This window comes from Mus caroli, unplaced genomic scaffold (genome assembly GCF_978045245.1).
Source record: "Mus caroli unplaced genomic scaffold, Mus_caroli_1 scaffold_1, whole genome shotgun sequence".
Taxonomy (NCBI): Eukaryota; Metazoa; Chordata; class Mammalia; order Rodentia; family Muridae; genus Mus; species Mus caroli.
The window spans coordinates 158,353,614-158,375,760 of NW_028227256.1; the positions used below are offsets into that span (position 1 = coordinate 158,353,614).

Consider the following 22,147-nt stretch of genomic DNA (forward strand, 5'->3'; position numbering starts at 1 on the left):
GAGTCATGGAACAAAGCAATCAGACTTAATGAATATACTGAAAACATTTCATACAATAGTATGTATACTGTTGAGTATACATTTTTATCAGCATTCAGAAGGCTGAGACAGGAGAATTCCTGTAAGTTTAAGGCTATCCTGATCTACACACTGAGTCCCAAGTCAGGCAGACAGGAAGTGAAAGAATGTGTTCCAAAGACACAAACAAGGGAGTGATATAGGTAAAGGCAAAACTTCCTGAATATGACTCTAACAGTCCAACACATACAAGCACGGATTATACATGAGACTATATCAAAATTAAATACAAATTAAATCAAAATTAAAAATGATTACCAGCATAAAGAGACTGCCTACAAGCTGAGAGAAAACCTTTGCCACATATTTGTCTGGCAGGGAATAATGTACAGCACTACTGTCTTCCAAGCTCCCATCAGAATGACCCAGTAAGCGCCTCTGTGGTGTTCAATTCTGTTCTGACTCCAACATTCAAAGTCTTCCACATTTCTCAGAAACACAACACAGTCAGGTCTGTCACAGCAATAGCCCACTCTGATAACAGCGTTGGTATTATTTACTTTTGTGCCACTGTAATGAACCACCAGGACTAAGGCAACTTAAAGAACAATGAGTTTATTTGGTCTTATGACTCTAGAGACCTAATTCTGTGATTATGCAGTGAAGGCATTGCAGTAGTAGAGGGGAGCTGTGAGCTCACAGCTTGAACCAGAGTCACAAAGCAGAGAGAGACAACCTGAAACAACAGCAGCCCTTAAACTCTCAATGCTAGCATCCAGTGATATACTTCCCCCAACAAACATAACCTCCCTAAACTTCCCAAACAGAACCATCAACTGGAAATCAAGCGTTCAAATGCCTGATATTATTGGAGATATCTCATTCAAAACCCACACCTGACAACCTTCATTCTATCCCAAGACATACTATCCCGGGAGTCATATAGAGGTGGAAGGAGAAAGCCACTTCCATGACTCTGCTGCAGTACACATATTCAAACATCAGTCATACATACATATACAAACAAAAATTTTAAAAATAAAAATTGAGGATGGCAAGAAAAATCTAAGCAACACACAAGAAGATAACCCTAGAAACAGAACAGTGCAGTAATATCTCTTCCCTCAGGTCTTACAGTTTTATATGTCACATTTATATGTCAACATGGGTAAGTCAGGAAAGGAAAATACAACAGATATTGTGAAGACAGGGAGCAGTTCTCATCTCTCTTCTTTTAAAATATAGTACATTATTACAGACAGAGTTAAATAATGTATTTCATGTTTCAAAACATTTAGCCAATAAAAATTTTATATACTCCATTATCTTTTCAAATTGAAGCAGGAAAGAGAAACATGAATTTTAGTAGTAGACAGTCTCAACTCAGAATCATCTGTCTGACCACTGTCAAACCTCCATGCCTCAACCGTGAAACATACACAATCACAGCACCTACACTTCATAGGTCACACTGCTACAACAGTACACAGAAGAGAAGGGCTATGTAAGCTTCAATTACCTAACTATAAGACTCGGTATTGCAAGTACTGTGCTAGGAGCTGAGATAAACAAAATAGTATTTTCTGATAAAGGGGCTGAGAGAGACAGCAGCAGTATATCAATATCAATATCAATATGAAATATCACTATATGAGGTGCCTGTGATTGAAAAAATAAAGATGTAGCTTGTTTCCTATTAAATCTGAAGTATTAAAAAAAAAACCTAAACATTAGAATTCTAGATGGGTGCTGTGTGCACCTGGGATTTAATGTGTTATTCTTTCTACTTTGGAATATAATGGAGATTTCATATTTTTACTTTGATATATTTTTAAATAAATTTATTTTCTCTTTGACAAAAAACACTCATATTATGTAATCTGAACTATATTCTTTCACATCAACTGCCTTTCTATTACAAAATAACTGTTAGTACCTGTGTAGATTCCACCTTTAAGAATTCTCTTGATGAGACTGCCACCTACTGGAATAATCGAATTCTACCATTTACAGTTTATGATTTAAAGGCCATAATAAGAGGCAAGGTTTTGTTTCTTTTGAAAACAGGTTAAACTAAGCATTTACAAAATCTCCCATATCACAGATAATTTTGCCAAAGGAAGCATTGTTTGATCAAGACTCAGCCTAAAGCAAGTTCAAGCCAATTCCCATATACTAAGAAATCACCTTTTAAAAGAAGAGGGAAGAAAAGAAGAGAAAGAAGAGAAGAGAAGAGAAGAGAAGAGAAGAGAAGAGAAGAGAAGAGAAGAGAAGAGAAGAGAAGAGAAGAGAAAAAAGAAAAGAAACCAAATAATTTGAATGAATTTATTAACCACTACTAATTATAACCCATAGCTGAAAGTATGAGATTATCATCAAGATAGTTATCTTATTTTACCTGCTATAAGAATCAACTCAAAATGGATAAAAGACCTTATAATTTTGAGTTATTAGAAAAACACGCAGAAAACAGTTCAACATAAAAGGATCAGCAATGACTCCTGACTAGAACTCCAACAGCCCAGACTCTAACAGCGAGAATTAACAGATGAGGCTGCACACATTAAGAAGCTTCTATAAGGGTGACAGGTACCAGAGGAAGTTTAAGCAGTTATCCATGTGTCAAGAGATTAATTTCCAAAACATATAGAAAATAAAACCTAAAAGCCAGAACAAATAACCCAATAAGTGAATGAGCAAATGACCCAAGCAGTCCTCAAATAAAGTACAATAACCAATAAGTCCATGAGAAAATGAGCAGCAGCCTTTAAGAGTAAACACAAATAAAAACTAAACTGAGATTCCATCTTAGTCCAGGTAAAATGAATGGCTAGCACCAAGAAGACAAGAAATGAATGCTGTCAAAGATGGGAGGGTTACGGTGCAAATTCCTCATTCACGCTTGAGGAGGGATGCAAGTTAGTACAGCCATTAGAGAAATCACTACCAGTTCCTCACAAAACTAGAAACAAAACTACTGCCCACTTCCATTACACCACTCTAGTGTAGACTCAAAAGGAAATGAAGGGGTCAGAGTCAACAAACAACAGGGATACCTGCATGCCCATGCTTACTGCAGCACTATTCATAATTACCAAGTTTTAGAGTATGCCTAGGAATCTGCACTGAATGACTGGACAAGGAAACTGTACACAGTGGAGTCGTAACCTACAGTGGGAATAGCATAAAAGTATAAAGGGAAGCATTTGAGAAAAGGAGCAAAACAAGATGAGAGGGCATCAAGAGAAGGTGATAGAGTAGATATGACAGCAGCACATGTGTACATGAACGCAATGGTATAAGTGGAGCACACTAACAAAACAGTTATCTAAAAGGTTGAGGAAATATTGCTATATTAAAATAAAATAAACATTCTGTGATAAAATTTGTATAGTCTCAAACATATATAATTTCTCTTTGTCAATGTATAAGGAAATAGAGGGCTGGAGAGATGGTTCAATGGTTAAAAGAATTAACTGTTCTTCAAGAGGACGTGCGTTCAATTCCCAGTGCCTCCTCAGCCACTGGGAACCTTATATAACACCAGTCCCAAAGGAATCTAATGCCATCTTTTGGCATCTCACACACAGCATCGACAAGGTGCAGAGACATACACGAAAGCAAAACATTTCATACAGATAAATAAAAATAAGTAAATTTAAGAAATAGGGGATTAGGAGAGGTGGCTTAGCAGTTAAGAGCACTAATTATCTTCCAAAGGACCTGGGTTCAATTCCCCAGATCCACATGACAGATCACAATATCTGTAAGCTCTAGTTTAGGTGGTCTGATACCCTCATCTGGCCTCCAGTGGTACCATACACAAACATGGTACACAGGCATATATGCGGGCAAAACACCCATACTCAGAACATAAAGAATAGAGGTTACCTATTATGGTGCCACCTGCCAGTAATGACAGCATTTATGAAGAGGAGGCAAGGAGATCAGTAAATCCAAGGTCATGTTTAACTACATACAGCTCACTATCAGTCTAGTGTACATGGGATCCTATCTCAAAGACAGATGATAGAGGATAGATAGACAGACAGACAGAGTGATAGATCATGAATAGTACTTGTCTAACATTTACAAGGTCTTGGCTTCAATCTATCACAAAAAGAGGAGGAAGAAGGAAAAAAAAATAATAAAAAACAATATAGTAGGTGGTGAAATATAGAATTACTTTTAAAAACAATTATCCTAACATGTATAAATCTTTGGAAAATGTCTGATAATAATAACATATAATAATTCAAAAGGTTTCTCTCAAATAATTTAAGCAGCAGAAGTTGAGATGTTGTGCTCTGGAAAAAATATATGTGCTCTAAGAAGCCTATGTGCTGACAGACACTAAAACTGAATGTTACTCGAAGAGGATGAATAAAATTACTTCACAAATGTAATAGGCAAATATAACATTCCTGTATTAGTTTCTAATTTATTTTCAAAGTGCATATATAAATGTTTAACCAAGTTAGTAAAAAATATATAATATGGCACTCAACTTCACAAAAATTCATCAAGATCACTCTATTTAAGCTAATTGAAATAGAAATGAACCACAAATGAATGCTAAGTCAAAAAGGACATTTAACAAGGATCAGCGTTTGGGTTGTTTGGAAGTTTTGGTTTGGGCTTTTTTGGTTTTGGTTTTGGTTTTTTGGTTTTTTTGTTTTGGGGTTTTTTGTTGGTTTTTTTTTTTTTTTTGTCTTCTTTGTAGTCTTAAAATGTCCCTTTTCAAACTACTTACTTGTTATAAGTGGGGAAACGTTAACAGTGAAGAAATCAGACTTATTGCTCTTGCAGAGGACCTGGGTTCAGTTCCTAGCACCCACATCATAGCTCATTCTATAACTTCTATAACTCCATTCAGCTCCACAGGATCTGAAGCCTTCTTCTGGCTCCCTTAGGTACGGTCCTGTACTTATATGGTGCAAGGGCATAAAGGCAGGCAAAACACCATACAAACAAAAAATGGAACCCAAAAATTTAATTAAAAAGATACACACACACACAAATACACATATCCTTTAGACTGTAAAGATAACCTAATCAGTAAAGTGCTGACAGCATATATGCGAGACCTGAGTTTGATTCCCAAAACCAAGGTTATAAAGCAAGAATGGTCTCTGGATGGCCATCCAGCGACCGCCCCACCTTAGGATCCAACCCATCAACAGACACTAAAACCGGACACTATTGCTTATGCCAAGATATGCTTACAGACAGGAGCCTGGTATAGTTGTCCTCTGAGAGGCTCTGCCAGCATCTGACTAAGACAGATGCAGATACTCACAGCTAACCATGGGACTAAGCCTGGGGACCCCAATGGAAAAGTTAGGGGAAGGACTGAAGGAGCTGAAGAGGATTGCAACTGCACAGGAAAACCAACAGGAACTAAACCACCAACCAAAGAGTATACATGGGTGGGTCCATGGCTCCTGCTGTGTATGTGCCTCACCTGGAATCAATGGGAGTGGAGGCACTTGGTCCTGTTGGAGGCCTGTTGCACCAACGTAGAAAGATGCTAGAGGGGTGAGGCAGGAGTATGTGGGTGGGTGGGAAGTACCCTCTTAAAGCAACAGGGAGAGGGGTGGAGAACTTGTGAAGGGAAGACCAGGAAGGGGAACAACATTTGAAATATAAATAAATAAAATAATCAATAATTTAAAAAGCAAATACGGTAATGTGTACATTATTACAAAGTCTGGGGACATGGAGAGAAACAGATCCTTAGGGCTCAGGGGTCAGCTATCCTAGCCTAACCAACAAGCTCTAGGTCAATGAGAGACCCTGCCTCAAAGGTAGACAGCACCTGAGAATTCCAGAACAATACCTGAGACTGGGGCCTCCACACACATGCACACATGCACATATGCACATGTGCACATGTGCACAGAGACAAAGACACGCACACACAAATACCAAATATATATCTTTACAAGATACAAGATTAAATAACTGCTTTCCCTAGATGTAAATAAGTGTTAAACAAAAAAGGGTGGTATGAACAAAAGGGCTGAATCAGTAGGATGAGATCTGTAAGGGCAGTAAGGGGTGAGAGGGAGGGAGGAGGGATGTTGGAGTGGTAGAAACATAAACAGTACAACAGAGATCCAACATGAAGCATGTTAGCAGTGCCAATACCAGGGTGAGGTGTGATGAAAGGACAAGTACTCACCTCTCAATAGCTAGCTCTTTGTTAGACAGTTGCTGAACTGTAATCACAACCTTCTTCTCTATTCCTTGCTTTATTTTGAAATAAAATTTATCTCTATCCTTAGGCACAGGACTGAAATATTTAAAAAGAACAAAAATTAGTAACAGGAAAAGTTAATATAACATTCTAAAATAAGAACCAAATAACAAGGTATTAAACCAAGAATACTATATTCTTTGTGGTTTTCATTTGTTTGCTTGTTTGTTTTTATTTATTTTTGTTTCTCCATGTGGGTGGCCTGGAACTCACTCTGTAGACCAGGTTGGCCTTGAACTCACAGATCCAGCTTGCCTCTGCCTCCTTTAATGCTGGGATTAAAGGCATGCACCAGCACAGCACAGTGAGAACACTATATTCTTTTTTTTTTAAGATTTATTTATTTATTATATGTAAGTACACTGTAGCTGTCTTCAGACACTCCAGAAGAGGGAGTCAGATCTCATTATGGATGGTTGTGAGCCACCATGTGGTTGCTGGGATTTGAACTCAGGACCTCTGGAAGAGCAGTCAGTGCTCTTAACTGCTGAGCCATCTTTCCAGCCCAAGAATACTATATTCTTAAGACATATTGAATCTCACTTCATACAGATAGATAACAATTTTATAACTAGCAACATAGTTTCTAGAAATTTTGATCATGGATTACAAAAGCCTTATAATTTTATCTCCCAATCAAAGTTAAATTCAGTATCTAAAACTATGACAACATGGTATAATTTCAAATTTAGTTTTTAAAGTATAAAAAATTTTAAAATGATGCTTATTTAATTTTTGAAGACTGCCACATTCTAATTCAGCTGCTAGTGATCACCTGTACCCATACCATAATTAAGCTCAAGGCAAAAAACAGTAAGAACACATTATTCTTAAGCACTAAAAATGTAAGACTGCTTTTACATATCCAAGTAAATATAAATAAAAGATAGACAAAATGATACAGATCATAGCAAGCTAACTAAAATCTAGCAAAAGATAACATAGCTATTCCCACAATGAGCAAATAAAACTTATAGGCTTAGATGCTGACAAGACATACAAGTTGTCTTTTCGGAAAAAGAAAAAAACTTCCAGCAACTTACTCAATCTGACATTCACTTTTTTTAATTGGTTAAAATACAAGTGACTATCTAGCAATCATTGCTAGAAAATAAAAACATTAAAGGCCCAAGTGTATTTGTGCACATCTTTAATCCTAGCACTTGGAAGGAAGACAGAAGCAGATCTCTGTGAGTTCAAGTTCAAGGCCAGACAAGGGCTATGTAGTGAGACCCTGTCTCAAAAAAGACACTGTTGATGTATATGAATGATTGTTAAATAGAACAGCCACTTTCTACTAATTACTCACTTTTAAACTGAAAAAAATTTACTGTATATTAGGAAAAAGTGGTTAAACGATGGTCAAACCATATAGTATGCTAACAGCAACCACGAAAAATAATTTTGGTGAAGAATACTTTAACAGGGGCTGGAGGGTTGGCTTAGTGGTGACGAGCACTCACTGCAGAGAAAGAACCTGGGTTCACTTTCTACATCGCAGCTCAAAACCACCTGTCACTCAGTCCCAGGGGACACTTTATCAAAATGTGATTCTCTGTGGCTATTTACAAAATTACAGCCTTGTGCCCAGTTTTTATGATTTTAGAATGTTCTATATCATCAGATTCTTTTAATCATTACAATTATTTGACTATCTGAGAAGTTTGAGAACAGTAAACTATGACCACTCACCAGCCAAGTATTTCTTGACCTATCTTAAGTTTGATGTAAATACAACCTCGTGTCTAGAAAGCCTGCTAGTGAATACTGTATTTCAGGCACAATGCTAACTTTCTTTTGAGATTACTCTTTTCAAATATCCTCACCTAAAGTTTCCTTTTCCATCATCTTCTTTGACCTCCAAGGAGACACTGAAGGTAAACACATCACTGTCGGGAGTCGGGATGACTGAGTCTTTAACATCAGACACTTGTCTGGAAGAACGTTTGAATGCAGTGCAGAAACTATATAAAATTCTGCTTACCTAAAACATGAAAAGGATCTACAATTAGACAAAAGCACTAAATGAACCATGATAGCCTTCTCTCAGTCTGCAAGTCTTTTACTTTCCATACCAACAATTTTCAGAAAGTAAATACAGAGTAAGCATCAATCGACCACTGGTCAGTAATACTAACAGTTTCATTAGTTATGCACTAAAAAATGGTGGGTAATTAACCATATATTGTAAATACACATCATTCTAATTCTAGATTATTATTATATGAAGATTATCATTAGCATGGAATCCATGAAAATATATTGCTTAAGTATTCCTCAAAAAAGCACACTAATCCCATATAATGTGTAACTATATGAAATCAACAATAATGCATGATTTCACAGGCTTAAATTCAAGTCTGGTGGGTTTCGCACCTACATAGGTAAGATTTACAGTGAATACTATCAGTATAAACCCCAGAAACCAGAAAGGAAAATTAAAGAGCTGCAGCTAGGATCTGAACAACAGCAGCAGGCCCAGGTCCACTCAGGAATGACAGTGAGTTGGCACCATTACCTGTGATTAAGGACCTCACTCACTAACAAAATGTGTAATAGGCATGACCAGAAAAAACCAACAACAACTCAAGAATCAGAGATCATTTCATTATTAGGAAATATTTTCTTTGAAAGGGTTTTCTCAGATGATGAATAATTAAGACAATGCAGCCGGGCATGGTGGCACACGCCTTTAATCCCAGCACTTGGGAGGCAGAGGCAGGCAGATTTCTGAGTTCGAGGCCAGCCTGGTTGGTCTACAGAGTGAGTTCCAGGACAGCCAGGGCTACACAGAGAAACCCTGTCTCGAAAAAAAAAAAAAAAAAAAAGACAATGCACTATTCCCTCCAAAGAAACTGCTTACCTGTACTACATATACCATTTGTCATGGGAAAATGTATCACATTATTTTATTCTATTATTTATCAAAGTAATTTCTCCCCAATATAAGCAGCAGGGGTCTTTTGGGTGCCATATACATGAAGGGTTGCTCTGTTAAGGAAAATAGATAGTTTGCTATCATAAATCAATACTAATCTCTTCTATACAGCCTCAGATGCGGCTTTGCAGGTAACTGACTCAGCTAGTACATACTATCCCACTTAGCTTTGATAACCTTAGGAAGCAGCCAGCAGGAAAGTGACTGGGTGGAATCTGAAATTCTAAGTCAAGGGCTTTTAAAGGAAGCTGCATTGTTCTGATCTGTTCTTTATGAATGACTTGCTCTCACAGAGCAGTAAAGAGGCTCAGACTCAATGAATGAATGTGTATGTGTGTACCTAGACTACATGAATATGTCCAAGTGTACTCATACTGAACACCAGCCTCCCTACAAAAGAATTATTTAATTTAATAGACATCATTCAGATATTCTTGTTTTGTTTCTTTTTTAAATATATCTAATTATTATTATTAAAAATATTTTTTATAGTCCAGTCATTATCCCCCTCCCAGTCTGTGCCTCCTCCCTCGATGAAATGGTGGTATTTTAAAAGTTAATAAACATCAACTTTAAAAACAAAAACCCAGTGGTTAAAAGCACTTGTTGCTCTTGCAGAGGACTCAAGTTTGGTTCCCAGAACCCATGTGACATCTCATATATGTGTATAATCCCACTTCAACACCTCTTCTGATATCTGAAACCTCCTGCAGGCATATATACAGATGTACATACAGTCAAATGACATTTTTTAAAGCCAAGTACGGTGACTCACACCTGTACTGCCAGCATTAGAATCACTAAGCCAGGATTGTCACAAGCTAGGTTTAGGTACAGAAACCTGTGTCTAAAAAGCAAACAAACAAAAAAAAAATAAATAAACTGAACTAATTTAGGTTCACAAAATATATTCATTTATTAATGTCTCTTGGCTACAAAATATTGCAATGAGAGGATCCAGAAATAATTATAAAATGAGTGTAGTATACGTCTTCCCAATGCATAATCACAAACAAGATGTTAACTGAAGTCCTTAGTTTCTATTTAGAACACCCTCCACTTCAACAAGCTAGACACTGGGCCGGAACATTGAAGTTGCCAGCCTTTCAGCATACAGCATCTGACGTCAGGAGGAGCTGAAGAACTTTAGTCTTTTCACTCAATGTTTTGGAGCATAAGTGATTTCCAGAATGAATAGTGAAAATGTTTGTATATATGCTTTTAGTGTCAGGTCACTCGTAACTATGAAATGTTATTTGTATTTTTGTACTTATTTATGGCTCAATTTTTCCCTAAAGTGACAAAGAACAATAAATACTATACTTTCTAAAAATTATTCTTGCCCCCAGATCCAAATAAGTGTCAGAATTAATATCTCAAACTATGTGCTAGAAACACCGAAGACTTCAAACCTCTCAGCCCATCAACGCGTTGGTTGAAGAACATGGTGAGAAGAGAGTCGTCAAAGGTCCTATTGTCAATACTCACTCTGGGAAATGCAAGTAAGATCTTACTGAATAGTATAACAAATTTCTTAATTTCAATGAACTTATTAATCTAGGAAACACTGTTTTTTAAATTTGCTTAAAACAAAAATATTCCTTCCAATAGAAGAAACTGTTAGCACTGTTGATCTGCAATTGCAGCTCAATGATACTTTGATCATAAACAAGATGCTGCAATTGACCTCAGCACTTACAAAACGATGTAATTTGTTACATCAAATGGAATACATCATTTCATTTTTCTGATTTTGTTTAATTCATATATTCTGGAATTCACTTTTTCCTGCATATAAATAAAAGCATCTATAGGTAGAACAACATTATGAACTAACCAGTACCCCAGAGCTCTTGACTCTATATGTATATGTAGATGCATATGCATATGTATCTATTTGCATATGTATCAAAAGATGGCCTAGTCGGCCATCACTGGAAAGAGAGGCCCATTGGACACGCAAACTTTATATGCCCCAGTACAGGGGAACACCAGGGCCAAAAAGTGGGAGTGAGTGGGTAGGGGAGTGGGTGGTAGGGTATGGGGGACTTTTGGGATAGCATTGGAAATATAAATGAGGAAAATACCTAATAAAAACTATTAAAAAATAAATAAATAAAAGCATCCTACATTGTAAAACAAGTTGTTCTCAAACTCTTAATAGTCACACTTTCGCCAACTATTAGATTACCCTAAACTACTTTTCCAATACCAAATTAATTTTTAAATCAACTACTTAACATTTTTAGCACTAACAGCTCTTCACAAATACTCCTGCAGGCATTTACAGTTAATGTTAACAGTAGAACCATATTTATAGCACAGCATTCAGAACTATAAAATATTTTAGCTATCCCCTTATGGGTTTGAATAAACAAAGAAAAAATAATAAAAGCAGCAGTTGATATTAACAAGAATTGAAGACCTCAAGTCTTATGCACATAAAACAATAAACTTACTCATTAAACAAACTTTTAAACTTTTTCTTGCAAAAAGTAACAATCTGGTGCTATGGATACACTGGAAAACTTCCAACAAATACAAATAAATTGTGATTAGGCTGAGCATGAATCAATAAGTCAGCCAAAATCACAAATGTTAGCCTACATTTCAAATTTAACTCTAATGACATTAATTTAAATGTCATGTCTCACAAATCACTATTTCACAAAAAAAGGTTAATACTGTGTGTGAATTCTAAAGTCAGTAGGCAGGAAAAAGGTGATTCAGGTATTAGTAAGGTAGAGCTCAGAAACACTGATATCAACATTAGTTCTTAGATACTATACAACCAAGTATGTAAAGTAAGTTAAAAATGCATATCATGGCAAACACTTCAATACACAGCATGTTCTTAAAGCACACACTCACAAAAATAATCTAAAATAGGCATTTTTCTGTAGAAGGCAAATGTTTATTGACAAATAATACAGAAGAATTGTTTCTACAAAAAGCATCTACAAAAAACATTAGACACATAACTTGGTATCTGACTGGTGCTGCTGGGAATAGGGGTTACATAGACATCTGCAACAAGGGACAGACTACAATCTTAACTACTGTAGAATTTTAGTACTTTTATTTTCTATATTTCAGTATTTTCCAAATGGCAAATATTACAGAGTTAAAGTTCAAATATTACTATTTAATGACAAAGTACTTACTTATATGTATATAGTTCCTTTTTCCAAATTAAAGTTCCAATTAATATCCATTAACACAATCTATTCTTTAGAAATACTAATTACCAAGGAATGTTCATTCAAGAAATAAATGTGGGGCTGGAGAGATGGCTCAGTGATTAAGAGCACTGGTTGTTCTCAGATCAATTCCCAGCACCTACATGGCAGCTCACAACTGTCTGTAACTCTATTTTCAGGGGATCTTATGCCCTTCTATATTCTGCAGGCACTGCAAGCACATGCTGCACAGACATGCATGCAAGTAAAACATCCATACACATAAATAAGTACATTAGTTTTAGAAACAAAGAAAGGAAGGTAGGTATGTAGATAAAAATATCACTCCATGAGAAAAGCATATAACTGGGTATAGTAGACACTCAACTTTAATCCCAGCACTTGGGAAGTAGAGGCAGGCAGATCTCTATGGGTTGCCTAGTGAATTCCAGGCCAGCAAAGGCTATTACAGAAAAAAAAAATCAAAAAAGTGAAAAAAGAAAAACAATGTGTTAATTTTTTTAAGTGAACAACTTGCTTGAATGCATTATCATTGAAAATAACCAAAATAAGCCGGGTGTGGTGGCGCACGCCTTTAATCCCAGCACTCGGGAGGCGGAGGCAGGCGGATTTCTGAGTTCGAGGCCAGCCTGGTCTACAAAGTGAGTTCCAGGACAGCCAGGGCTATACAGAGAAACCCTGTCTCGAAAAAAAAAAAAAGAAAATAACCAAAATAGTTTAAAAAAATAATACTGGCCAGGCAGTATTGCCTTTAATCCCAACATTCAGGAGCCAAAGGCAGGCAGATCTCTGAGTTCTGGGCCAGCTTGTCCAATAGATCAAGTTCTAGGACAGCCAGGAATGCACAAAGAACCCTTGTCTCAAAAAGAAAAGAAAGAAAAGAAGAAAAAAGGAAAGGAAAGGAAAAGAGAGGAGGGGAGGGAAGAGGAGAGGAGAGAGAGAAGAGAGAAGAGAGAAGAGAAGAAAAAAGGTAAGGGAGGGGAGGGGAAGGGAAGGAGAAGAAGGGGAAGGGGAAGAAGGGGGAGGGGGGAGGGGAGGGGGGGAAGGAGAAGGAGAAGGAGAAGGAGAGGGAGGAGGAGGGGGAGGGGGAGAGGGAGCAGGAGAAGGAGGAGAAGAAGAGAAGGAGAAGGAGGAGAAGAAGAGAAGGAGGAGGAGGAGAAGAGAAAAAGAAGGAGGAGAAGGAGGAGGAGGAGGAGGAGGAGGAGAAGGAGGAGGAGGAGGAGAAGGACAAAGAAAAGAGAAAAAGAAAAGAAAAAAAAAATTACTGTCCAGAAGGGCATGGTGGTTCAATCTTGTAAATCCTAAACTCAGGAGACTATAGGTACATGCACACCTTCAGACACACAGAGACACAAATAAATACTTACAGGTGCACATAACACACACATACGCACAAATGAGGGGTGAGGGGAGCTTTGTTGCAGGATATTTGTGTTTACCTTGTGAATCCCAAGATTGTGTTTCTAGTTGTGGTGTGGCTCACCCATAGCACACACCTTTAATCCTTCTGGCTGGAATACAGACAGACCTTTAGTATATAACTTTAATCCCAAACAATGAAGGTAAAGTTAGTTTGTAGAAGGAAGCACCCTGTTTGAAAGTGATGTCTAATTGAGTGGCAGACTAACTGATGAATCAGAGAAATATGTGACAGAATAGGATATGCTCAACTCTCAGGGAAAGAAAAGGGAAAAGGAAGATATTTAAGAGAGCAGTGCAGGGAGAGAGAAGAAGGAAGGAGGCAGTTTTTACAGGGAGAGTTGTACAGAGACAAGTTGCAGAGAGAGAACAATCTAGACACAGGTAAAGACAGAACAAGCCAGAAAAATGAGAAGAAGCCAGAAGGTCAGAACATACTGCCAGAGTTAGTTTGAGGCCAAGCAGTGTAATTCAGAGAAGCTAAGAGAACCCAGTTTGAGTCAATCAGCTAGGAGAGGAGTTTGAGCCAGAACAGTTGAGTCAGACTGGCCACCCAGAGTTCAGGGAGAACTAGGAAGGGGCAAACTTATTCAGCAGTAGGTCTCAGAACTGGAAAGATTTGGCCTAGATTAGATTGTACAGGGGCTAGAAGCTTCCAGGATGAAGCCTAGATCAACAGAGCAAAGCAGTAAGACTAGGAGACAACTGAAATAGGAAAAAAGTTACTTTTACAGATCTTAATACAGCCTAAATTCCTTATTCTTTTAAAGCTACGTGTACCACATCCACAAAGACACAAGAAACATGATTACCTCCTTATCTCTCTTTACGTTTTTGTCTGCAATACCTAAACAGAAGCCTTACATCATTCTCCCTGTACAAAGATTACAAACATTAAGATACATTTGGTTGGACTGCCCAACTATTTTGCAATGTATTACAAAGATCCAGTCCAATAGGGTTACAGAAGTTTGCCAGGTCAAAAAGCCAAATGTATCCAGTTATCACAGTGCCCAAGAGAGTCATCACCCACACTGGCTAGGCTTCCCCTCTCCCACTGTCAATATCTGCTGCTTGAAGAGATGAATTCACGGTGAAATAAGAGCATCATGGGCCATCTGGTAGTAGCCATACTGTTACTGCTTGAGAAAATGTCTTCTTGCCTTTAGTAGAAAAACCTTCCAGTACCATCCAGGGACTCTAAGAAGAAAAATTAATTAATGGCATTGCTACATAATATACATAAATGACAAGAGTGGTCTGCCCTTTAGTCCCTAAGCTACTTGTGCCCACCAAGAAGGTATCCCCTCACCACAAAACAGGAAAATTGGGAAACAAAATAACCAGATGACCAGTAAATGTAACTAAAATATTTCAAATTAACTCAAAGTATAATTATAGTATATTTTTGATGAGGTGAGGAAGATATTGACAGATGCTGAAAAGACTACATAGTATGTTTGAGTAAACCACAAACATAACTGAAATGTAAGCTATGCAGTTAATAAACCCACTTACAAAAAACAATGAAAAACAAAAGCTTAAATTTATTTTTTACAATTTTTTTAATTTGATCTTTATATTATGTGTCAGTGTGTCTTTCTGCCTGTCTGTTGTCCCGCTCCCTTCCCCTCCCCACGCCCCCCAAGTGTGTGTGTGTGTGTGTGTGTGTGTGTGTGTGTGTGTGTGTGTGTGTGCGTGTGCGTGTGTGTGTGCTTTGTACACATGGGTAGAGGGTAGATACCTTTTAAGTCCACCTTGTAGGTGCCAGGGATCAAATTGAAGTTGTCAGCTTAGTAGCAAACACCATTATCCACCAAGCCATCTCACTGGCCTCTACTTTTTACAATATTTAAACAAGTTGTTGCTAAAAATATATAGTTTTTCTGAGCTAAAGAATTCAATTTTAAGCCCATCTCTATTGTCAATTTTTTTTCTTGAGTCAAATAAAAAGTAAGCACACAAACTATCATCTAAACCAGAGCATTTTTTAAAATAAATGTAAGGGTATTAATAAGACAACAGGCACAAGTTAAGGTTGTTCCAGGCAACTAGAAACATAAGGTCAGTTGATTAAATAAATCCTATCCATACCATGGGATGTTATTAGGATCAATCAAATAGAAGCTCCATATTGTGTCTGACATAGCTCTCTATATATACTGGGTTACTCAACATTTAGGAATGTTCCCTCTTTAATAAGGTTTAATGGCCATGCTGTGTACCTCCTTTTTCAAACAATATATTCTGACCAATAGTGACTGACAATAAAACACTCTAAAACATGTATTTTTAAAAAATTTATAGGGCTGGAGAGATGACTTAGTGGTTAAAAGCACTGACTACTCTTCCAGAGGTCCTGAGTTCAGTTCCTAGCAACCAACCACATGGTGGCTCACAACCATCTGTAATGGGGATCGGATGCCCTCTTCTGGTGTGTCTGAAGACAGTGACAGTGTATTCACATACATGAAATAATTAAATAAATCTTACAAAAAAATAATTCATGGAAATTACTTTCCCACAACCAGCAATACACTGCCTAGAAATGTCATAAATAGTAATACCTACAAAATTATGTCAAGAATTTTCCATTTCCCCCCTTTGTTCACCCACTGTTAAAAGCGTTTAAACAATAAAGAACTCCTCCATTCATAAATAAATATCGATTCTGTAATTCCAAAGGAAAGGTACATACCATCAGTTACAGAAATGCTTGCAGAAGGTTCCCTTTCCGTTTCCTCCTAGGGCAGCACTTCCATCTCACAGCAGCAGGCTCTTGAGTTCTTCAGAGTTCTCCTTACTGTTCGGCCCCAGTGATCCGGTAACCATACAGGTATATTAAGTGACAGCTGTCAACATGAAGTGCCAGGACTCTACCAATTTGTTTCCCCATGTCTGCAGTGAAGCACGTAAGGACCAGAAATAGCCCTACGTTCACAAAAAACCATGCACTGTTTCAACATGCTTCCATTCATGACTACCACACACCAAGTATGCTGACAGCACACGTGGACCCATTCACTCTCTCCAATCACAGCTTTTCAGAAAGAAGTCAATATACAGTTCAGGCTGATACACTGACCTTATCTGAAAAATTAACACAACTTGAAGTCTATGTAAGGCATGAATTCTGGCAGAAAATTTCTATAGTTACAGTATAAATTATGTGCTGTCAAACATGTTCATTTTAGTGCAAAGCAAAATAATTGCCAGAGCAAAGAAATACCATGCTAATCGTACTTGATATTAAACTCACAAAGATCTACATTTCAATGAAAGATCTCTTGTTGTGGTCATAAAAACATCTATAATTAAAACTATGTGTTCATGCTGCATGGTAAATAAAGACTAGAATGGTGCTGCTTACAGCATTTTCTATTGACAATTTAAATTTCCAAAGCAAGCATACCTGAAAATTTGCCCACACAAACCCACTTTTCTTTGTTTTCTGTTTGGTTGGTTGATCTTGGAGGGTGTGTGTGTGTGTGTGTGTGTGTGTTCTGTGTTGTGTTGTGTGTGTTGTGTTGTGTTTTAAGACAGGGTTTCTCTGTGTAGCCTGAGCTGTACTAGAACTTGCTCTGTAAGACTAGGCTGGCCTCAAACTCAGAGATCCATCTACCTCTACCTCCTGAGTACAAACTTCCTTTTCAAAGCCTTTGAAATAGCTTCAAGTGCTAAATTAATATAATTTGAGGGGGGGGGGGACAAGTCAATAAACTCAGAAAAGAGAGTATTGCAAGCATTTGATTCTGAACTATTACTCCAATGAAAGAAGAAACCATTAGTTAATAATAATTGCTAAGAATATACTGACATCTTTAAAGGATTCCAAGTTCCCTAACTCTGTGTGAACATTTGTATGTTAAGCTGAGCCAACTTAAGAATGAACTCAAGCCAGGCGTGGTGGTGCACACCTTTAATCCCAGCACTCTGGAGGCAGAAGCAGGCAGATTTCTGAGTTCGAGGCCAGCCTGGTCTACAAAGTGAGTTCCAGGGAAACCCTGTCTCGAAAAACCAAAAAAAAAAAAAAAAAAAGGAATGAACTCAAAGCTTAAAGTGATAAAAAGTATCACCAGTGCCATGAGCAGACCTAAGAAACACTGTGCGTATGATACATAAGTGAAAGCATTAAACAACTATCAAGCCCAGCAGAGAATCAGGAAGTACTAGAGGCATCTTTAAAAACCACTTGAACTACTGAACTTAAGTAAAATAATAACAGGCACAAAAATAATCATCATTTCAGAGTCTAAACAAATAGTACAGTAACCATAGGGTAGAAGGACAAGTTACCAAATGGTATTTTCTATTACACCTGTTGTACCTACAATATCATGTTCATGCACAATATATCAGACTTATTTAGTGTTCTATATTCAATTCCATGCTATTGCAAATATTAACATGGTCTCTAAAGTATCCAAGTTTACATACTGTTTTTCTATGACAGGGAAATCAAGAGTTCAAAAATATTATCCTAATTCAATCCTGTAGAAAACTGCTCCATTGTATGATACTTACTGCCTCTTTAATTTCACAGGAGAAAATATGTATCTGAAATTCTTCTGAACCATGAGAACTCTCTGTAAACGCAAAGCAATTGCTCTCGGGTGTCCCATCATGCCCACGTGCACAGAAAAGCACTTTATAAATTGGAAAAGACGCTATCTCCACATTGCTTGACTGGTCTATGATTCTGCAGTAATTAAAAAAAAAAGACATAAAATATCAACTATCAAAGAACAAATCATGCCAATATATGATGACATAATGTAACTACCTTCAAATCACAAGACAGTTATTAATACAAGTAAACAAATTATTTTCATGCTATGAAAAATCTAACATATACATATATATATATACATACACTATATACACAAAATCATTTTACTTTAACAATTACTTCATTCTTGTGTTTCCTAGGAGCCAACTCATATGCTATTCAAAGTCAACTAATATATATATATATCATTCCAACAATTTTAATCCTGTGTAAAAAGCAATATCAGTAAGGGGATGGGAAAAGACAGCAAAGTAAGAGTAAGATTGTTAAGAAAAAATTGTTTCAGTGGAAGAGAGGATGAGCTAGACAAGCATGACAAGGACAGGTGAAAATGTGTGTTTGTATGTGTATACATATATATATATATATATCAAATTGTCAAAGAATTTTTTTCTTGCTTTTGTTTGACTAGTTAGTTTGTTTTTTGAGATAAGATCTATTAGGTACTAATTGCTGCCCTAAAACTCATTTTGTAGGCCAGGCTGTCCTTAAACTCAGAGATACAAACTGTCTCTGCCTGAGATGAGAGCTACTACCACACCCCACACCCAGAAAAGATTTTTTTTTTTTAAGAAGCATTTTTCAGATCTCTGGAAATAAAGACATGTGATTGAAAAAAAGAGAGAGAAAATGAGCAGCACTGATCACTCCTAGAAAGTCCATTTCTTTCTCATTCCTTTCTTTTTTCATGTGAGTCAGCGAGTATTTGTTATGTGGGGGTCTGTACTTGTAGATGTTTGTGCGTGCAAGTGTAAATGCACGTTCGTGTATGTGTACATGGAGAGGTCAATCTCAGGTACCAATCCTTAAGAGCATTCCATCTTGTTTTCTTTGTTGTTTTGATTTTCCTACCTGGAGTGAGTGGCAGCCAGCAAGCCCATCAATCCTGTCCGAGTCTGTCCCTCAACACTGGGGTCACAGGCATGTAGACACACTGGAATTTTTTTTCTAGTGGTAGTGACCCAAACTCGGGTCCTGTTTGTACAAGAAGAGTTTTTGCTCACCTTGTTGTTTGAGACAAAGTGTCTCACTGGGACGCGTGGCTGGGACTGTGGCAAACAGCACCCAGGGATCTGCCTGTCTCTGCCTCTCATTTTGAAGGTTTGGGAGACAAAGGAAAGTGCTTGCTTTACAAGTTAGAGGCCACGGTAAGACTCTAGAATCCACAGAGAAGAAAAGAATCTGGGTGTGGTAGCCTGTGCTTGCAGTGCCATGCTCAGGAGGTCAACAGGTAGCTCCTGAACCCTCACAAGTAGGCCAGCAAGCCAGCCTAGCAACCGCGGCAAATTCCAGGCCAGTAAGGGACGTGACTCAAAATGTTTTTAATTTAAATTTTTAAAAGCTAGACAGCACCTAAAGAATGCCAGCAGTGGATGTCCTCTGCCTCCAAACATCTACATGTCCTCACACACATTCCACACAAATCATATTTTAACACAATGTGTTCCTAAGACACTAAGGACATCTTTATCAAAACTTTGTAAATTTACACTGCAATTAGTCACTACTTTGTACTTAACTTACTATCCTAATAGTTTTGAAAATACCTTCTCCAAACAAGAACAAGTTCTAAGCCTAAATGTAATTTTTAATTTGCACTGTAAGTCTAGAGAGTATAAGTGAACTCATAGCTGACCTACATCTGATTTATGAAACCCCATACAGAATGCATGAGTAACTCAGAATAGTTAATCAGACATTAAGAAAAAGAAAATTTAGACTTACCTCACAGATCCTTCTGGAACATTGGGCACATAGAGAGTAACAGCAAAGGGGTACTGACTGGAGGCTCTCATGGTGGCCATGGCCCGTAAAGCCTCCACTTCACTGCGTGGGGAAGAAACCTTCATACATCCTAAGTATGTCAGCTTGTTAAAGAGAACACTGTCTTCTTCAGGAAGTCTGCTAGGAGAAGATGGTCTGGGTGTGGAAATTTCTGGAAGAAAAAAAAAAAAGAAAGAAAACAATCAAGTCACTCATACACACTTCATAAACAGAAGAGTCGTTTACTCATTACCCTTATTGCTGGCTCACTAGCTTCTGTGAACTACTAAGTGTTGTAATGAATTTGTTTTTCTTTCAATTAATTTTTATGATTGTTTCACCCAATTTTACCACTCTGTATAATGAACACTTTGGAAGAATACATACATAATTCAATTTACAACATGTTTTAAAAGCTCATTACTGTTATAGAATATCTAAAAATATATTATTAAAGTCATTAGCTGTATTTAACATAATATAGGTAAATATCAAGATTTAAATTATTTTATTATTATTATTACATGCATATATGTTGTTATGCATTTCAGTCAGTTTAGTAAGAAATATGAAGCAATAAGCAAGGTCCAGGAGGAAAAGCATTGGTGAGGAGCAAGCAGTGTACACAGGGAAGCTTGCTGGCACTTATGTTACTAGGTTTCTAAAAATGAGGAGAGGACTTTTTATAAGAAGATTAATTAATTAATGGAGAGAATGAATATATTCATATATAAATACATTATATATATATATAAATCTGGGTAACAAAAGATTCATAACTATAGATTATAAGAACAAAACAACATTAGATAAAATTGGACCTAAAAATTATAGACAATACAGTTAGTAAGCAAATCCTTTAAATTATTACAAATATGAATAAGGATTTTAATTTTTTAACAAAATAAGTAGAAAAAGAAAAGAAAACAAATAATTAAAAAATTCTAAATCTGAGTAAAATAGGATCTAAAAATGAAATATTCTGATTAGTTAGGGAAGCAGAAAACCGGCCTGAGTAGGGCCACAAGCCTCTTCCGGTCTGACCAGCACCAGGGTACCTAGAGCGCAGGGTCGGCTGACACCCGCCACCTACCCACGACACCCCCCACAGGATTTTGAGACTTCTGGTGAGTGGAACACAGCTTCTGCTCCAGTCCAATCGTGCGGGACCTGAGATTGCTTTGATTGGGGAGGCAGAAATCCGGCCTGAGTAGGGCCACAAGCCTCTTACCAGCACCGGGGTAGCTAGAGCGCTGGGTCGGCTGACACCCGCCAGCTACCCATGACACCCGCCACAGGATTTTGAGACTTCTGGTGAGTGGAACACAGAGTCTGCTCCAATCTTTAAACAGTGACAACGATAACAACTAACCCCAGAGATTACCAGATGGCGAAAGGTAAACGTAATAATCTTACTAACAGAAACCAAGACCACTCACCATCATCAGAACCCAGCACTCCCACTTCGCCCAGTCCAGGGCACCCCAACACACCGGAAAAGCTAGACCCGGATCTAAAAGCATATCTCATGATGATGGTAGAGGACATCAAGAAGGACTTTAATAACTCACTTAAAGAAATACAGGAGAACACTGCTAAACAAGTAGAAGACATTAAAGAGGAAGCACAAAAATCCATTAAAGAATTGCAGGAAAACCAGACCAAACAGGTGATGGAATTGAATAAAACCATCCAAGACCTAAAATGGGAAGTAGAGACAATGAAGAAAACCCAAATTGAGGCAACACTGGAGATAGAAA

The 22,147-nt window shown here is 37.4% G+C and overlaps 1 protein-coding gene across 1 annotated transcript in view; it reads right to left on the reverse strand.

Moving 5' to 3' along the window:
- Rabgap1l (RAB GTPase activating protein 1 like) overlaps positions 1 to 22,147 on the reverse strand; it is a 587,625-nt gene that overhangs the window by 503,410 nt on the left and 62,068 nt on the right. Inside the window, exons 4-7 of the mRNA XM_021173796.3 lie at positions 20,349 to 20,559; positions 18,359 to 18,533; positions 8,104 to 8,261; positions 6,203 to 6,313 (exon numbers count right to left, since the gene is read on the reverse strand). Of these exons, the coding sequence (XP_021029455.1) occupies positions 6,203 to 6,313; positions 8,104 to 8,261; positions 18,359 to 18,533; positions 20,349 to 20,559 (655 nt within the window). The remainder of the gene's footprint in view (positions 1 to 6,202; positions 6,314 to 8,103; positions 8,262 to 18,358; positions 18,534 to 20,348; positions 20,560 to 22,147) is intronic.